We start from the raw sequence: 12,032 nt of genomic DNA, 5'->3' as shown, positions 1-12,032 counted from the left end.
CAGGGGCAAGATCATCTCTGGGTTCCACATATTTCAGGGACTGAGTGCTGAACAACTACATGAGCCAAGGTGGCGCTCAGCTCAGAGCAGACACTGCAGAGAAGCTGCCTGGAGCCCAGAGAGAAGGGACTCCAGAATCCCTTTAGCTGGGAGTGCGATGGGGTGGGTGGCAGGGGCAGAGGTACAGTTACGACATTGAGCAAACACTTTCCAAATATCTCCCCTGTACCAGGCTCTGTATTAGGGGATGATACAGTCATGGTCCCTGCCTTCAAGACTTGATGTTTATTTTTAGGGCGTAGAGGGAGGAGGGTGGGAAAGGTATTCTAGGCAGAGCGAACAGTGTGGGAAAAAGCATGAAGGTGTGAAAGAGCCTGAGGTTTTCTCAGAACGATGAGGATCTTACTGTGGCTGAAGCTGAGAGACACCCATAGAAGAGGGGAGAGAGGTGGGTGGGACTGGATGGAGAGGGCTCAAATGCCACGAGAAGGAAGGTGGGCAGACAGACAGAGGGTGGTGGGGCCTGGGGTCTGGATCCGAATCACTGGACGGCGAGCACGCGTGGAGGATACCCCGGCAGAGAGGAGCACTGAAGGCAGCCCCCAAATGGGGAAGGGACTAGGCAGGGAAATCTGGGGGCTGAGAAATGGTCAGAATCTCTGAGGAATGCTGCATCTCTCCATGATCCCCATCCGGAGAGGCTTACCCACGTCCCCAGCCCAGGTCCCGCCTCCAGCTTGGTCCATCCAGTCCCACCAAGCTCCCTGGTGACAAATCATCTGGTGACCCCACTGAATGACCTCCTCAGGATTTGGGGCTGATCTTGTCCGTTGTGAGCCAGCTCCATGAATCTGATGGGCACTGCCCTGCCCACAGCACCATAGGACTTGTGGAGGCACCAAATCGGGGCCTGCAAAGTGCAGGGAGGAGGGTAGGACAGTGACAGGAGCTGGAAAAGACAGGGCAGTGCCACTGCCCCTCCCTGAGGCTGGAGGGGCCCCTGGAGAAGAGCAGAACACCCAGCCCCAGTCTGAGGGAGGAGACTCAACCTCAGTCTGGGTAAGTCTAAAGTCAGAGGAGGGAGACATGGCTCTGGCTTCGAGAAGCAATAGTCTGAGGAAGAAAACACATTTTGGTCAGAGGAGGATTAGAACTCCCCCACCCCGCTCAGGAGCCCCCAGTCTGAGGGGGAAGCTGGCCCAAGCCACCTGTGCGGTAAGCAGCCCCAGCAGAGGAGAGTGAGTTTGCTGGTGGATTTCCAAGTGGGCTTCCTGGAGGAACGGAAGTAAGGCAGAATGGGGTAAGCAGTCTGTGGTCTGTCCCTCTCCGGTGACCCCCGCCACCCCACCCTGCCAGATTCACAGACCAGGATGAGCGTGTGATCCAGCACTGCTTTCACTACACCAGCACGGTCCTCACCAGCACCCTGGCCTTCCAGAAGGAGCAGAAGCTCAAGTGTGAGTGCCAGGTGAGTGGCGCCTCTCTCGGAGACCACGTCGCCCAGCTCTCAGCTCCAGAGAGTCAGCCACAAGGGAAAAGCCCATGTCTTTGGGGGCTGGTGGCAGGGAGACTACCTAGGCTCTGGCGGCCTCTTAAAGAGGGAGGACAGGGCTCCCCTGGTGGCGCAGTGGTTGAGAGCCCGCCTGCCGATGCAGGGCACACGGGTTCGTGCCCTGGTCCGGGAGGATCCCACATGCCGCGGAGCGGCTGGGCCCGTGAGCCATGGCCGCTGAGCCTGCGCGTCCGGAGCCTGTGCTCCGCAACGGGAGAGGCCACAACAGTGAGAGGCCCGCGTACCGCCAAAAAAAAAAAAAAAAAAGAGAGGGAGGACAGTAGCTCTTCAAGACGGCACCTCTGGCTGCAGGCACTGTATGCGATCGCCCTCTAGTGTTCATATTGGACATCACCGCAACAGCTGGGTGGCTAGAGCTGGAGGTGCATGCGCACCTCAGACTCAGGATGTCTGTGCACCCTCACTGGGGCTATTCCTCCCACTCCTTCACTTAGTAGCCAAATGATATAATTAGACTCTGCCAGTCTCCAGTCTGTCCAGAGAGCCCTAGGGGAGGAATGAGAAGACCCTGGAGCTGATGGAGGCAGGGGGCTGGAGAGGGTGACCCCCTGCAACCTGATTCCCTGTGATTTCCATTTTCTCCATTCCAGGCTCTTCTCCAAGTGGCAAAGAACCTCTTCACTCACCTGGGTGAGTGCACTGCCCTCCTTCATACCTGGCTGTGGGGTGGGAGTTGGGGGGTGGCAATTTGAGGAGGGGAGGTGGGAGGGCTTGGCCTCTCAGCACTCCGGGCTGGTCTCACCACTGTTCCCCATGCTTCTTGCTCCCACAGATGACGTCTCTGTGCTGCTCCAGGAGATCATCACAGAGGCCAGAAACCTCAGCAATGCTGAGATGTGAGTGAATCCACCCCGGGGTGGGGCGAGAGAGGCCTTGGGCCTCAGTAACGACCTCTTCTTTCCTCCGCTCTTTTTTTCCCCTCCATTGTCTTCTTGTGGGACCCCTTCACGTTTTCTGTGATTCTTTATTTCATGCCTGTGACTCTCACTAGACTGTGACAACAAGTGACAGCAGGGGTGGGGCTTACTTTGCTGGCCATGGGTCCTCAGCTCCTAACACAGTGCCTGGTACAGAGTAGGTGCCACAAAAAAAAAAAAAAAAAAAAAAAATCATCGATCTGGACTGATGTCTGGAGTCAGCCAGCTCTGAGGAGAGTCTCTCCCTCCAGGCCTCAAAATCCAGGCTTTGCCTCTAGTCGTGAGATTTGAGGGGTGGCAGGAGAGGGGTGGCGGGAGAGGAGTGTCAGGGCTCTGTGGACCAAAGCCATCTCTCCACAGATGCTCTGTGTTCCTGCTGGATCAGAACGAGCTGGTGGCCAAGGTGTTCGATGGGGGCGTGGTGGATGATGAGGTGAGGCAGGGCCTTGAGGAGGGAGGGTGTGGCCGTGGTCCTGGGGGCCGGGAGTACGCAGTGGGCGCTGTGGAGCAGGCCCGATGGTTGATGGTCCGCTCTGTGACCGGCCACCAACTTCCTCTCTACGCCATCCTTGGCCCGGCAGAGCTATGAGATCCGCATCCCGGCCGACCAGGGCATCGCGGGCCACGTGGCGACCACGGGCCAGATTCTGAACATCCCGGACGCGTACGCACACCCACTTTTCTACCGCGGTGTGGACGACAGCACCGGCTTCCGGACGCGCAACATTCTCTGCTTTCCCATCAAGAACGAGAACAAGGGTGCGTGGTCCTGGCGGCTCCGGGAGGAGGGGCGGGGCGGGGCCTGAGCAGGATGGGGCGGAGCCGAGCGGACGTTCCACAAGCCTTCTCCACCACCCTAGTGTCCCTAAGCCGAAGGGATGGGTTTTCCCAAATACGTGATGTCCCTTGAGGACACCCTGGGAGGGCAGATCTCCGTCGGACACATCCACTGGTTCATCCTAGCCCCTCTTTGGTCCCCAGAGGTCATCGGTGTGGCCGAGCTGGTAAATAAGATCAACGGACCATGGTTCAGCAAGTTTGACGAGGATCTGGCGACAGCCTTCTCCATCTACTGTGGCATCAGCATCGCACATGTGAGGAGGACAGGGGCGTGCAGGACCCTCTGTTCTCTCCACATTGGCTCTCCTTGCTCTGTCCAGACGGGTCCGTGCCCTGCCCTGGGGCTCAGAGCCCTGCTGCTGGGTTGCTCTGCAATCTTCAGTACCTACTGGTCACCTCTGGCCTCAGTTTCCCATCAGAAAATCAGAGATACTACTTCCTGTCCTGTACAGTTAGCCTCCCAGGACTATGGGAGGTCTGTTTTATTTCCCTCCGTTCTCTGGAAGCAACCTCAACCCAAGCTCCTGGTTATTCTTTTTGGGATGTGTTGGGTCTCATTGTCCAGAGCTGGCAGCTCTGGCCCAGGAATCCAACCCCTAGGCCCCCAACGCTGTCCCCCTTCCTTGCTTCTGTCTCTCTGTTGTGGGCCTCAGGTTCCATCACTGAAGCCTGGGGCAAGCTCAGGAGAGTGTGCCAAGTGCCAGCTCAAGTGCTAAGAAGCACTGGGAAGGAGGGGCAAGGGGAGGTCTGGATGAAAGTTGGAGGGGGCCCCCTACTCTGGGCTGGAGCTTGAAGGCTCAGGCTGGGCCCAGCATGGGACAGGAAGGGGGCAAGGGTTCTATCTGATCCCTTTGTCCCAGTCCTGGACGTTCTGAGATTTCACAGCCACCTTGCCTGAGCCCCATCTTTCCCTCTCTCCCCCCAGTCCCTCCTATACAAGAAAGTGAATGAGGCCCAGTATCGCAGCCACCTAGCCAACGAGATGATGATGTACCACATGAAGGTGAGCCCTGCATGGAGCTTCTGCCCTCCTTGTCAGGGCCCCAGGGTCCCCTGTAGCCCACCTTTTCCTCCCCTGCCTCCCCAAATCCTCAGGCGCCCAAGACAGGCTGGGCTTTCTTATCATCCTCTCTTGAATATAAGAAGATAGACCCAGGGCTCCCCTGGTGGCGCAGTGGTTGAGAGTCCGCCTGCCGATGCAGGGGACACGGGTTCGTGCCCCAGTCCGGGAAGATCCCACATGCCGCGGAGTGGCTGGGCCCGTGAGCCATGGCCGCTGAGCCTGCGCGTCTGGAGCCTGTGCTCCGCAACGGGAGAGGCCACAACAGTGAGAGGCCCGCGTACCGCAAGAAAAAAAAAAGAAAGGAAGATAGACGCAGAGCAATGCCTCGCCTTTTGCTCTGCTGCTCTCCTTCGGGGCAGCTGGCCTTCAAAGCAGTTTCTGGTTCAGCCCCAAGGCTGGCAGCACTACTTAGCCCAGGGAAGAATTGGTTCAGCCAGGTGTTCCCAATGTCCAGGGATAATTCCCATCCTGGGAATTACTGAAGGCTGGGAAGCCCACCCAGGACCCTTCTGACAGATCCCTTAAATACAGTGGCCATGCAGTCCTGGGCAGTCCCATTCCCAGACCTTGTGTTAGAAAAGCTGTCCCAGGCTTTACTTCAGAGTATGTGGTGGTCATTGTTCATTTGAACATTCCTCTCATCTGTGTCTAAACCAAAGCGTCACAGACTTTGTGGCTACGGTCAAAGCTGTAGCAGGAAGGATTGAGGTTAGACTCTGGGATGGTCCTCCCAAAAGAAGGAATCTTTCATTTATTGTCCATGAAAGGCTACCTATGCTGCTATGAAGAGGTGTTCTCTGTCTTTGACAAGGACAGGCTGTTACAGATGAGGGTGGTCACTGGAAAGGAGGCATAGTAGGTGGGCTGCAGGATGGTGAGGGGACGGTGGTGTTCTCCTGCCCAGTGATAACCCATGGAGTGGATGGCCCGACTGGTGTGCATTCTGAGTGGGAGGTCCCTGCCACTGTGGGAAGTTGAGGTTGAAGACATTGGACTGGGTGGAGGCCATCTTCTAATACCCCGGCTGGTTCCCTCTAGGTCTCTGATGATGAATACACCAAACTTCTCCATGATGGGATCCAGCCCGTGGCTGCCATTGACTCCAATTTTGCCTGTTTCACCTACACTCCTCGCTCTCTGCCCGAGGATGACACCTCCATGGTGAGCTGGCCTGTCCCACTTGAACGTGGAGGTGGAGAGTGTACAGCCGGAGATTGAAGTTAGATGTGCATAGGAACTTCCTGGCAAGACAGAGTCATCAAAGAAGGCTATAGAGTCTCCTCAGAGATGGAGGGGGCATGTGGGCTGCCAGCATGGGCCACAGGGCCTGCCCAGGGGCCAGGGGCTGGACTGGAACCAACGATGGCCTCAGGATTGGCACCCCCCTCCCTGTTTTTCTAAAATTTTGTGTGAACTTGGTTCCAAGAGTTCTTAGATGTCATATTTCTAAGTTCATGGCTCCGAGAGTGCTTGGCTCTACCGTTTTATAGTTCTCTAGTTTAGATCTAAAGTTCCAAGACTCCAAAATGTTGGAGGCTCCGAGAAGGGCCAAGGCTGGGGGTGGGGTGGCCCATCTTGAAACTGACGATGCCTCTGCTCCCGCCTTTCCACTCTCTCCAGGCCATCCTCAGCATGCTGCAGGACATGAATTTCATCAATAACTACAAAATTGACTGCCCGACGCTGGCCCGGTGTGTGTCCCCAGCCCTCCCCTCCGTGCAGGCAGCCCCGTCTCTGCCTCCCTCCTAACTCTACTCTCACATCCATTGCCCCCTGCGCTCTGGGAAGGACTGTCTGAGGATGCCTAGGGGAGGCCCACTCTTGTGAGGGTGGGGGGGATCTGTGAGTGAGAAGCAGTTCACAGACACTGGGACCACAGGATAGGAAAGGAATGGGGCAGGGCAGAGCCTGGAGGGTTTCCTGGAGGAGGAGAGCCTGAGGCCCCTGTGCTGCCCTCTCCCCTCCCCCAGGTTCTGTTTGATGGTGAAGAAGGGCTACCGGGATCCACCCTACCACAACTGGATGCACGCCTTTTCTGTCTCCCACTTCTGCTACCTGCTCTACAAGAACCTGGAGCTCGCCAACTACCTCGAGTGAGTGACTGCACTTCCCCCCATCTGGTAGCTGGTGGGGTCCCCTTCCCTGGGACAGGGTGGCACCTCCTGTGTGGCAGGCTTTACACACACTGCCTCACGGGACCCTCTTAACAGCCCAGTTAGAAAGGTACGAGGCCCCTTTCCAAGAAGGGGACCCAGGTGTCCTGAGCTCCTGTCCAGGCGGTTCCTGGACATCTGCAGTCAAATACTCAACCACTGAGCTATTCCCCTTATCCTGGACGTCTCATCCAGCTGGCCCTCCTTTGAAAGTGTGGGGAGGCAGCAGTGGCTGACCTTTTCCTGTGTCTCCTCCCAACCAGGGACATGGAGATCTTTGCCTTGTTTATTTCCTGCATGTGTCACGACCTGGACCACAGAGGCACAAACAACTCCTTCCAGGTGGCCTCGGTGAGACCCTGCCCTCGTCACAGTGGGCACCCTCCCCGAGGTGTCTGGGAGTCTCCCCACTCCAGCCTGGGGAGAGGCGGGAGTTGCTGAGACCAGGAGCCAGTTTAGAGATGGGAGGAGGCTCTCCCAGGCTTTGGGAGATGGCGGGAGGTGCAGGGCAGTTCTGAACCCGATATGGCAGCACTTGCCTCTGGATGTGAGGAGTGATGGACTTTTCTCGGGCTTTTCCAGAAATCTGTGCTGGCCGCGCTCTACAGCTCAGAAGGTTCTGTCATGGAGGTACCACCATTCTGCCCAATATCCCCGTTTCCACTGTCCCCTTAAAGCCAGTGACTTACTAAGTTAGACTGTGGCCCAGCTAGTCCCCCTCCCAAGCCCTGCTCCTCAGATAGGCTATGAGAGCTGCAGCCACCCCCAGGGCACGCCTGGCTGTTGTTCCCCGATGGGCTTGGAGGCGTGCAGGTGCGGCTGGGGGTACGAATCAGGCAGCAGGTTCCACCTGAGCCCAGGTTTGCCGAGGGAGGACTTGCATTTAGCATGTTTCTCTCTGCATGTCTGGGGACACCCTATGAAACCCCCTCCCCGCCCAGCCGGGCACGGGCTTCACTGCCATCATACTCAGCTTTGCCTTAGACTGATGTGGGTGGGTCTGCACGCCCGCGATGGGAGCTCCTGGGGGCAGGGACAGAATCGGGGACATCTCTGAGTTCCCTGCACCTGGCAGAGGGCTTGGCACAGAGTGGGAGTCAGACTTGCAAGCTCGCCTTGCCTCACGCGGACCCCGCAGGCCCCCTCCAGAGCTGCTCCCGCTTGCACACCCCCAGAGACGAGGGGCTCGCTTCCTCCTGGGAGGCATGGTGGCAGCCCTGCTTCTGCCCTCCATGCCCTGGGCTTACGTGCCCCTCCCCTGAGTGATAGCCCTTCAGCATCAGGAGACAGGGTCCTTGCCCTCACCTTGTCACCGCCCTTCCTTGTCAGCACACAAATGCTGGCTGCATGAATTAGTGTCCAGGACTCCGAGGGATCATTTCAGAATCGTTCCAGCTTGAGAGGCCCTCAGAGCTTACCTTGTTGTGTCCCTCCATGTGACAGCTGAGGAATCCAAGGCTCAGAGGTGGCCAGGGACTTGCCCAGGGTCACAGAGAGGGTTGAAACAGAGTCCAGAAAGGGAACGGGCCCCGCACCCCCGACTCCCCAGTTCTGCCTGCTCAGCTCACCTTGGGGGCCGGGGCTGGGCCGGGCCTGCTCCCACTCTTGGGGTCAGTGAGGAGGGAAGCCCCCCACCCCAGCTGGACCCCCATCACTCCTCTCCCCCCAGAGGCACCACTTCGCTCAGGCCATCGCTATCCTCAACACCCACGGTTGCAACATCTTTGACCACTTCTCCCGGAAGGTGATGAGGCCGGGGGTGGGGCTGGGGGTGAGGAAGTGGGAGCTGGGAGCTGGCCTGAGACGGGAGAAGGAGTGAAGCCGAGGGGTGGAGGTTCCTGAGGTCTGGGGGCGAGGGTGGGGTGTCTGGCCAGAGGCCTTGACACCCTCCCGCACCCCTGGCCCTGGCCCAGGACTATCAGCGCATGCTGGACCTGATGCGGGACATCATCTTGGCCACAGACCTGGCCCACCACCTCCGCATCTTCAAGGATCTCCAAAAGATGGCCGAAGGTGCCTGCCTTTAGCCCAGGCCTCAGGGATGGGGAGGGACCACCAAGAGGGGGATTCGCCTGGAGAGCATCCCCAGGGGTTTAGATCCACCCCTTCTGGCATCAACCCAGCAGGCAGACCCAGCCCTACATCCCTGGCTCCCATCCAGGGTGCTGAATTCCCTGGACCACTTTGGGGTGGGCCCTGGGGCCTTGCCCTCCGGGAGAGGGTACCAGGATGCTGGGGCCCTCTCCTTGACCCCGTTCTCTCCCCAACAGTGGGCTATGACCGAACCAACAAGCAGCATCACAGCCTCCTTCTCTGCCTCCTTATGACCTCCTGTGACCTCTCTGACCAGACCAAGGGCTGGAAGACAACGAGGAAGATTGCAGTAAGTGCTGCCCCAGCCTGGGAAGGCGCAGGCTGTACTCCCTGCCTGGCTCTGTGTGGCTCCCGCAGCCTGAACACCCTCCCTGTGCTGAGCTCAGCCTGTGGGGGAGACAGGAACCTGGACCCCCTCAGGACGACAGGTGGGGAGATGCAGGGAGGGACATGGACTCACTGGGGGGGTCACTCATAGCAAATCAGTGGCTGGTGGAAGGTGGGCCAGAACCCAGCCACTCCTTCCCATCTGGGGCCCATCCCCCTGCCAGGCTGGACATGGTGAGGGCAGGTCCTGAGGTCACAGTGCCTCAGTTTGCCCCCTTGGGAATGGGCTGTGGAGGAGCGTGGGTGGATGGACCCCACTCACAGGAGGTAATGAGAGTGTTGACTTTTCAGGAGCTGATCTACAAAGAGTTCTTTTCCCAAGGAGACTTGGTATGTGGGGAGTGACAGCAGGGTGTCCAGGTTGGGGGAGGGTTCCTAGCCTGGGCCCCGGGAGGGCTGGGTTAGCCTGATCCGGGTGCTTATGGAGGAAGGAGAGGGCCAGGCCTGACGACTTGATGCCTGCAGGAGAAGGCCATGGGCAACAGGCCGATGGAGATGATGGACCGTGAGAAGGCCTACATCCCCGAGCTGCAGATCAGCTTCATGGAGCACATCGCAATGCCCATCTACAAGTGAGCGATCTCGTGGGGCCTGCTAGGGACCCCAGCCAGGGACAGCAGGGTGGGTGGGATGGGGCTGGCTGTGGCTGTCACAGCAGACACAAGTGGTGGGCTGGCCTGGCTCTGCTCCAGCTCATCCACTCCCTGCCTCTGGGCACAACCTCTCCTGCTTTGCCCCTAAATGGGCCATTCACTTCATCCTTGGTCCCTTATGGAAAGAGACCGCCATGTTCTCCTTGTGCTTCCCGTCCTATGCCTCATACTCTTGTGGAAGTTTTACCTGTGGTCCAGCCTAATCTTTCTTGCTGCTCACAGTCTGACCTCTTACCCTGCGCCTTCACATCCCCAGGCTGCTGCAGGACCTGTTCCCCAAAGCAGCAGAGCTGTATGAACGTGTGGCCTCTAATCGCGAGCACTGGACCAAAGTGTCGCACAAGTTCACCATCCGCGGCCTCCCAAGCAACAACTCGCTGGACTTCCTGGACGAGGAGTACGAGGTGCCTGACCTGGATGGTGCTGGGGCCCCCATCAATGGCTGTTGCAGCCTCGATGCTGAGTGAGTCCCTCCTGGGACTCCTCTTCACCCAGGCCTCCTCCCACAACTCTCCACTGGCCTGGCCACATGCCCTGGGACCAGAGCCACGGGTCCTGGATTCTAGACCAGGACTTCCCATGTGACCCCGGGCAAGGCCGACCTTCCACGGCCTCAGCTTTCTCGTCTGTATAATGGAAGACTTCCAGCCTCACCAGGACTTTATTTGTCCTCTGAGAGCACAGGGATGACAATGAACAGTGCGCCCTGCTCTGCATCTCTGACCACACCTTGGCAAGTGCCCCCCCTCAGGCCACTCTTCCGAGGCAGCCTGGATGGTTTCTCCTGGGCCCCATTTCTGCCCCACCAGATCTGTGCCCTTTTCCTCTGAGGACACCCCCTGCCCCCCAGGATCCTCACGCAAGAAGGTGAGACATCTGAGTGGGCAGAGTGTGGGTCTTAGAGACAGTCATCAGCTTGGCTGGAGGACTAGAAATAGCGATGGGGCCACAGGTGGCCCTGAGGACTGCCACTGTACTTATAGTGGAGACTGGGACCTGGGGAGATGAAGGGGTCCCATAAGGAAGCTGCCAGGGGGGCAGGTCAGTGCTCTGGGAGAGGGGGCTCAGGAAGAAAGCAGGATAAGAACAGTGGGCAGGAAGGATCCCTGGGCTGGGAGGCAGGCCCATCATGGGTCAGCAGTGCTTCATCCTGGCTGTCCCTGGGCAAGTCCCTTCCCCTATCTGGATGAAACAGGAGGGTGAGACAATCCATTCTCTAAGACCCCTTTTAGATCAAAGTCCCCATAGCTCTGTGGAGTCCCAGGAGAGGCCATGGAGTGTCCCTGGACCCCTGGGGCAGAGAGCCGACACTGAGTCCCTCAGTGGCCTCCTGAGTGCACCCCCTTAGCCCGAGCCCCTCCTGCATTCCTGCAGCCAGAGGGGAACCTGGCCTCAGCCCTGGTAGGGCTTGTCTCCTCTTCAAGGCCATATCCACCTGTGCCCCGGGGCTAGGGAGACCCAATAGGGCTGGGCCTCTGGGGTCATCCCGGCTGCAGGTTCCTCCTTTCTCTGTTTTGTTCAGTACAGTGTTGTGGGCTGGGGGGAGGGGGCCACCTGCCTTACCTATTCTGAGCTGCCTTTAGAGAGATGCGTTTTTCTAGGACTCTGTGCAACTGTTGTATATGGTCCTGTGGGCTGACGGCTTTGTACATGAGAATAAATCTATTTCTTTCTACCAACCCTCCCCCACAGGGCTGTTTGCAGACTTTGTATGTGGGGTTGGAGGCGGGGGCGGGGAAACAGCCCTGGGGGAGGCAAATGCCTTTTAGAACTCTCAGGCTACTGGAGGTCCCACCCCTGCTGCCTAGCCCCTCTTCTGGGGGAGTCCTAGACCTGCTGGGGTATCCCCAGACCAGTCCTGTGACAGATAGTAGGGACTTAGGTGTGGATGGCAGATACAGAGGCCTGAGCATGGGGCAGCGATTGTGGACTGGAAAGGGAGAATTGAGGGGCTGAAGCAATCAAGGAGGCTGCCTAGAGGAGGTGACCTGGTGCTTCTCCTAGACCCTCTGTCTGCTGGCCTTCCTTAGTCATGAGTGCCCATACAGCCGAGGCCTGGGCCTCTGAACCCCCTCCGAGCCACGGGGATGCCTGTCTGTGTCCCTGTAAATCCAGCCAGAGGGGTAACCTTGAGTCTGACTCTACCTCAGATACAGCCCTGGGTTATGGCTGCAGGGTGGGTTCCCTGCTCTCCTGGCTGTGAGAGTGTTTGCTTCTGCACAGACAGAGAGGGGCAGGTCCCAGATTGGGGACCATGAGGAGGCTCTGACTGGCACAGTCTCCATACCCCACTCCCCACTTGCCTATACCTCTCCCATCTTCTATCCCTGTTCATCTCTCCCAGATCAGTAA

General features: G+C 58.3%; 1 protein-coding gene across 6 annotated transcripts in view; it reads left to right on the top strand.

Moving 5' to 3' along the window:
- Nucleotides 1-10,869, top strand: part of PDE2A (phosphodiesterase 2A) — a 93,674-nt gene extending 82,805 nt beyond the window's left edge. For all 6 annotated transcript variants that reach the window (XM_067750226.1, XM_067750228.1, XM_067750229.1 and 3 more), the window contains 18 exons: nucleotides 1,357-1,468; nucleotides 2,164-2,203; nucleotides 2,346-2,409; nucleotides 2,851-2,923; nucleotides 3,072-3,249; nucleotides 3,472-3,584; nucleotides 4,256-4,333; nucleotides 5,432-5,554; nucleotides 6,014-6,084; nucleotides 6,364-6,486; nucleotides 6,810-6,897; nucleotides 7,129-7,176; nucleotides 8,216-8,290; nucleotides 8,460-8,559; nucleotides 8,817-8,929; nucleotides 9,319-9,357; nucleotides 9,493-9,599; nucleotides 9,937-10,869. In XM_067750226.1, coding sequence (XP_067606327.1) covers nucleotides 1,357-1,468; nucleotides 2,164-2,203; nucleotides 2,346-2,409; nucleotides 2,851-2,923; nucleotides 3,072-3,249; nucleotides 3,472-3,584; nucleotides 4,256-4,333; nucleotides 5,432-5,554; nucleotides 6,014-6,084; nucleotides 6,364-6,486; nucleotides 6,810-6,897; nucleotides 7,129-7,176; nucleotides 8,216-8,290; nucleotides 8,460-8,559; nucleotides 8,817-8,929; nucleotides 9,319-9,357; nucleotides 9,493-9,599; nucleotides 9,937-10,147 — 1,756 coding nt within the window. In that variant the 3' untranslated portion in view covers nucleotides 10,148-10,869. The remainder of the gene's footprint in view (nucleotides 1-1,356; nucleotides 1,469-2,163; nucleotides 2,204-2,345; nucleotides 2,410-2,850; nucleotides 2,924-3,071; nucleotides 3,250-3,471; nucleotides 3,585-4,255; nucleotides 4,334-5,431; nucleotides 5,555-6,013; nucleotides 6,085-6,363; nucleotides 6,487-6,809; nucleotides 6,898-7,128; nucleotides 7,177-8,215; nucleotides 8,291-8,459; nucleotides 8,560-8,816; nucleotides 8,930-9,318; nucleotides 9,358-9,492; nucleotides 9,600-9,936) is intronic.
- The last annotated feature ends 1,163 nt before the right edge of the window (nucleotides 10,870-12,032 follow it).

Source organism: Pseudorca crassidens, chromosome 9, assembly GCF_039906515.1.
Source record: "Pseudorca crassidens isolate mPseCra1 chromosome 9, mPseCra1.hap1, whole genome shotgun sequence".
Classification (NCBI taxonomy): Eukaryota; Metazoa; Chordata; class Mammalia; order Artiodactyla; family Delphinidae; genus Pseudorca; species Pseudorca crassidens.
This window is presented reverse-complemented; position numbering and strand designations above follow the sequence as displayed.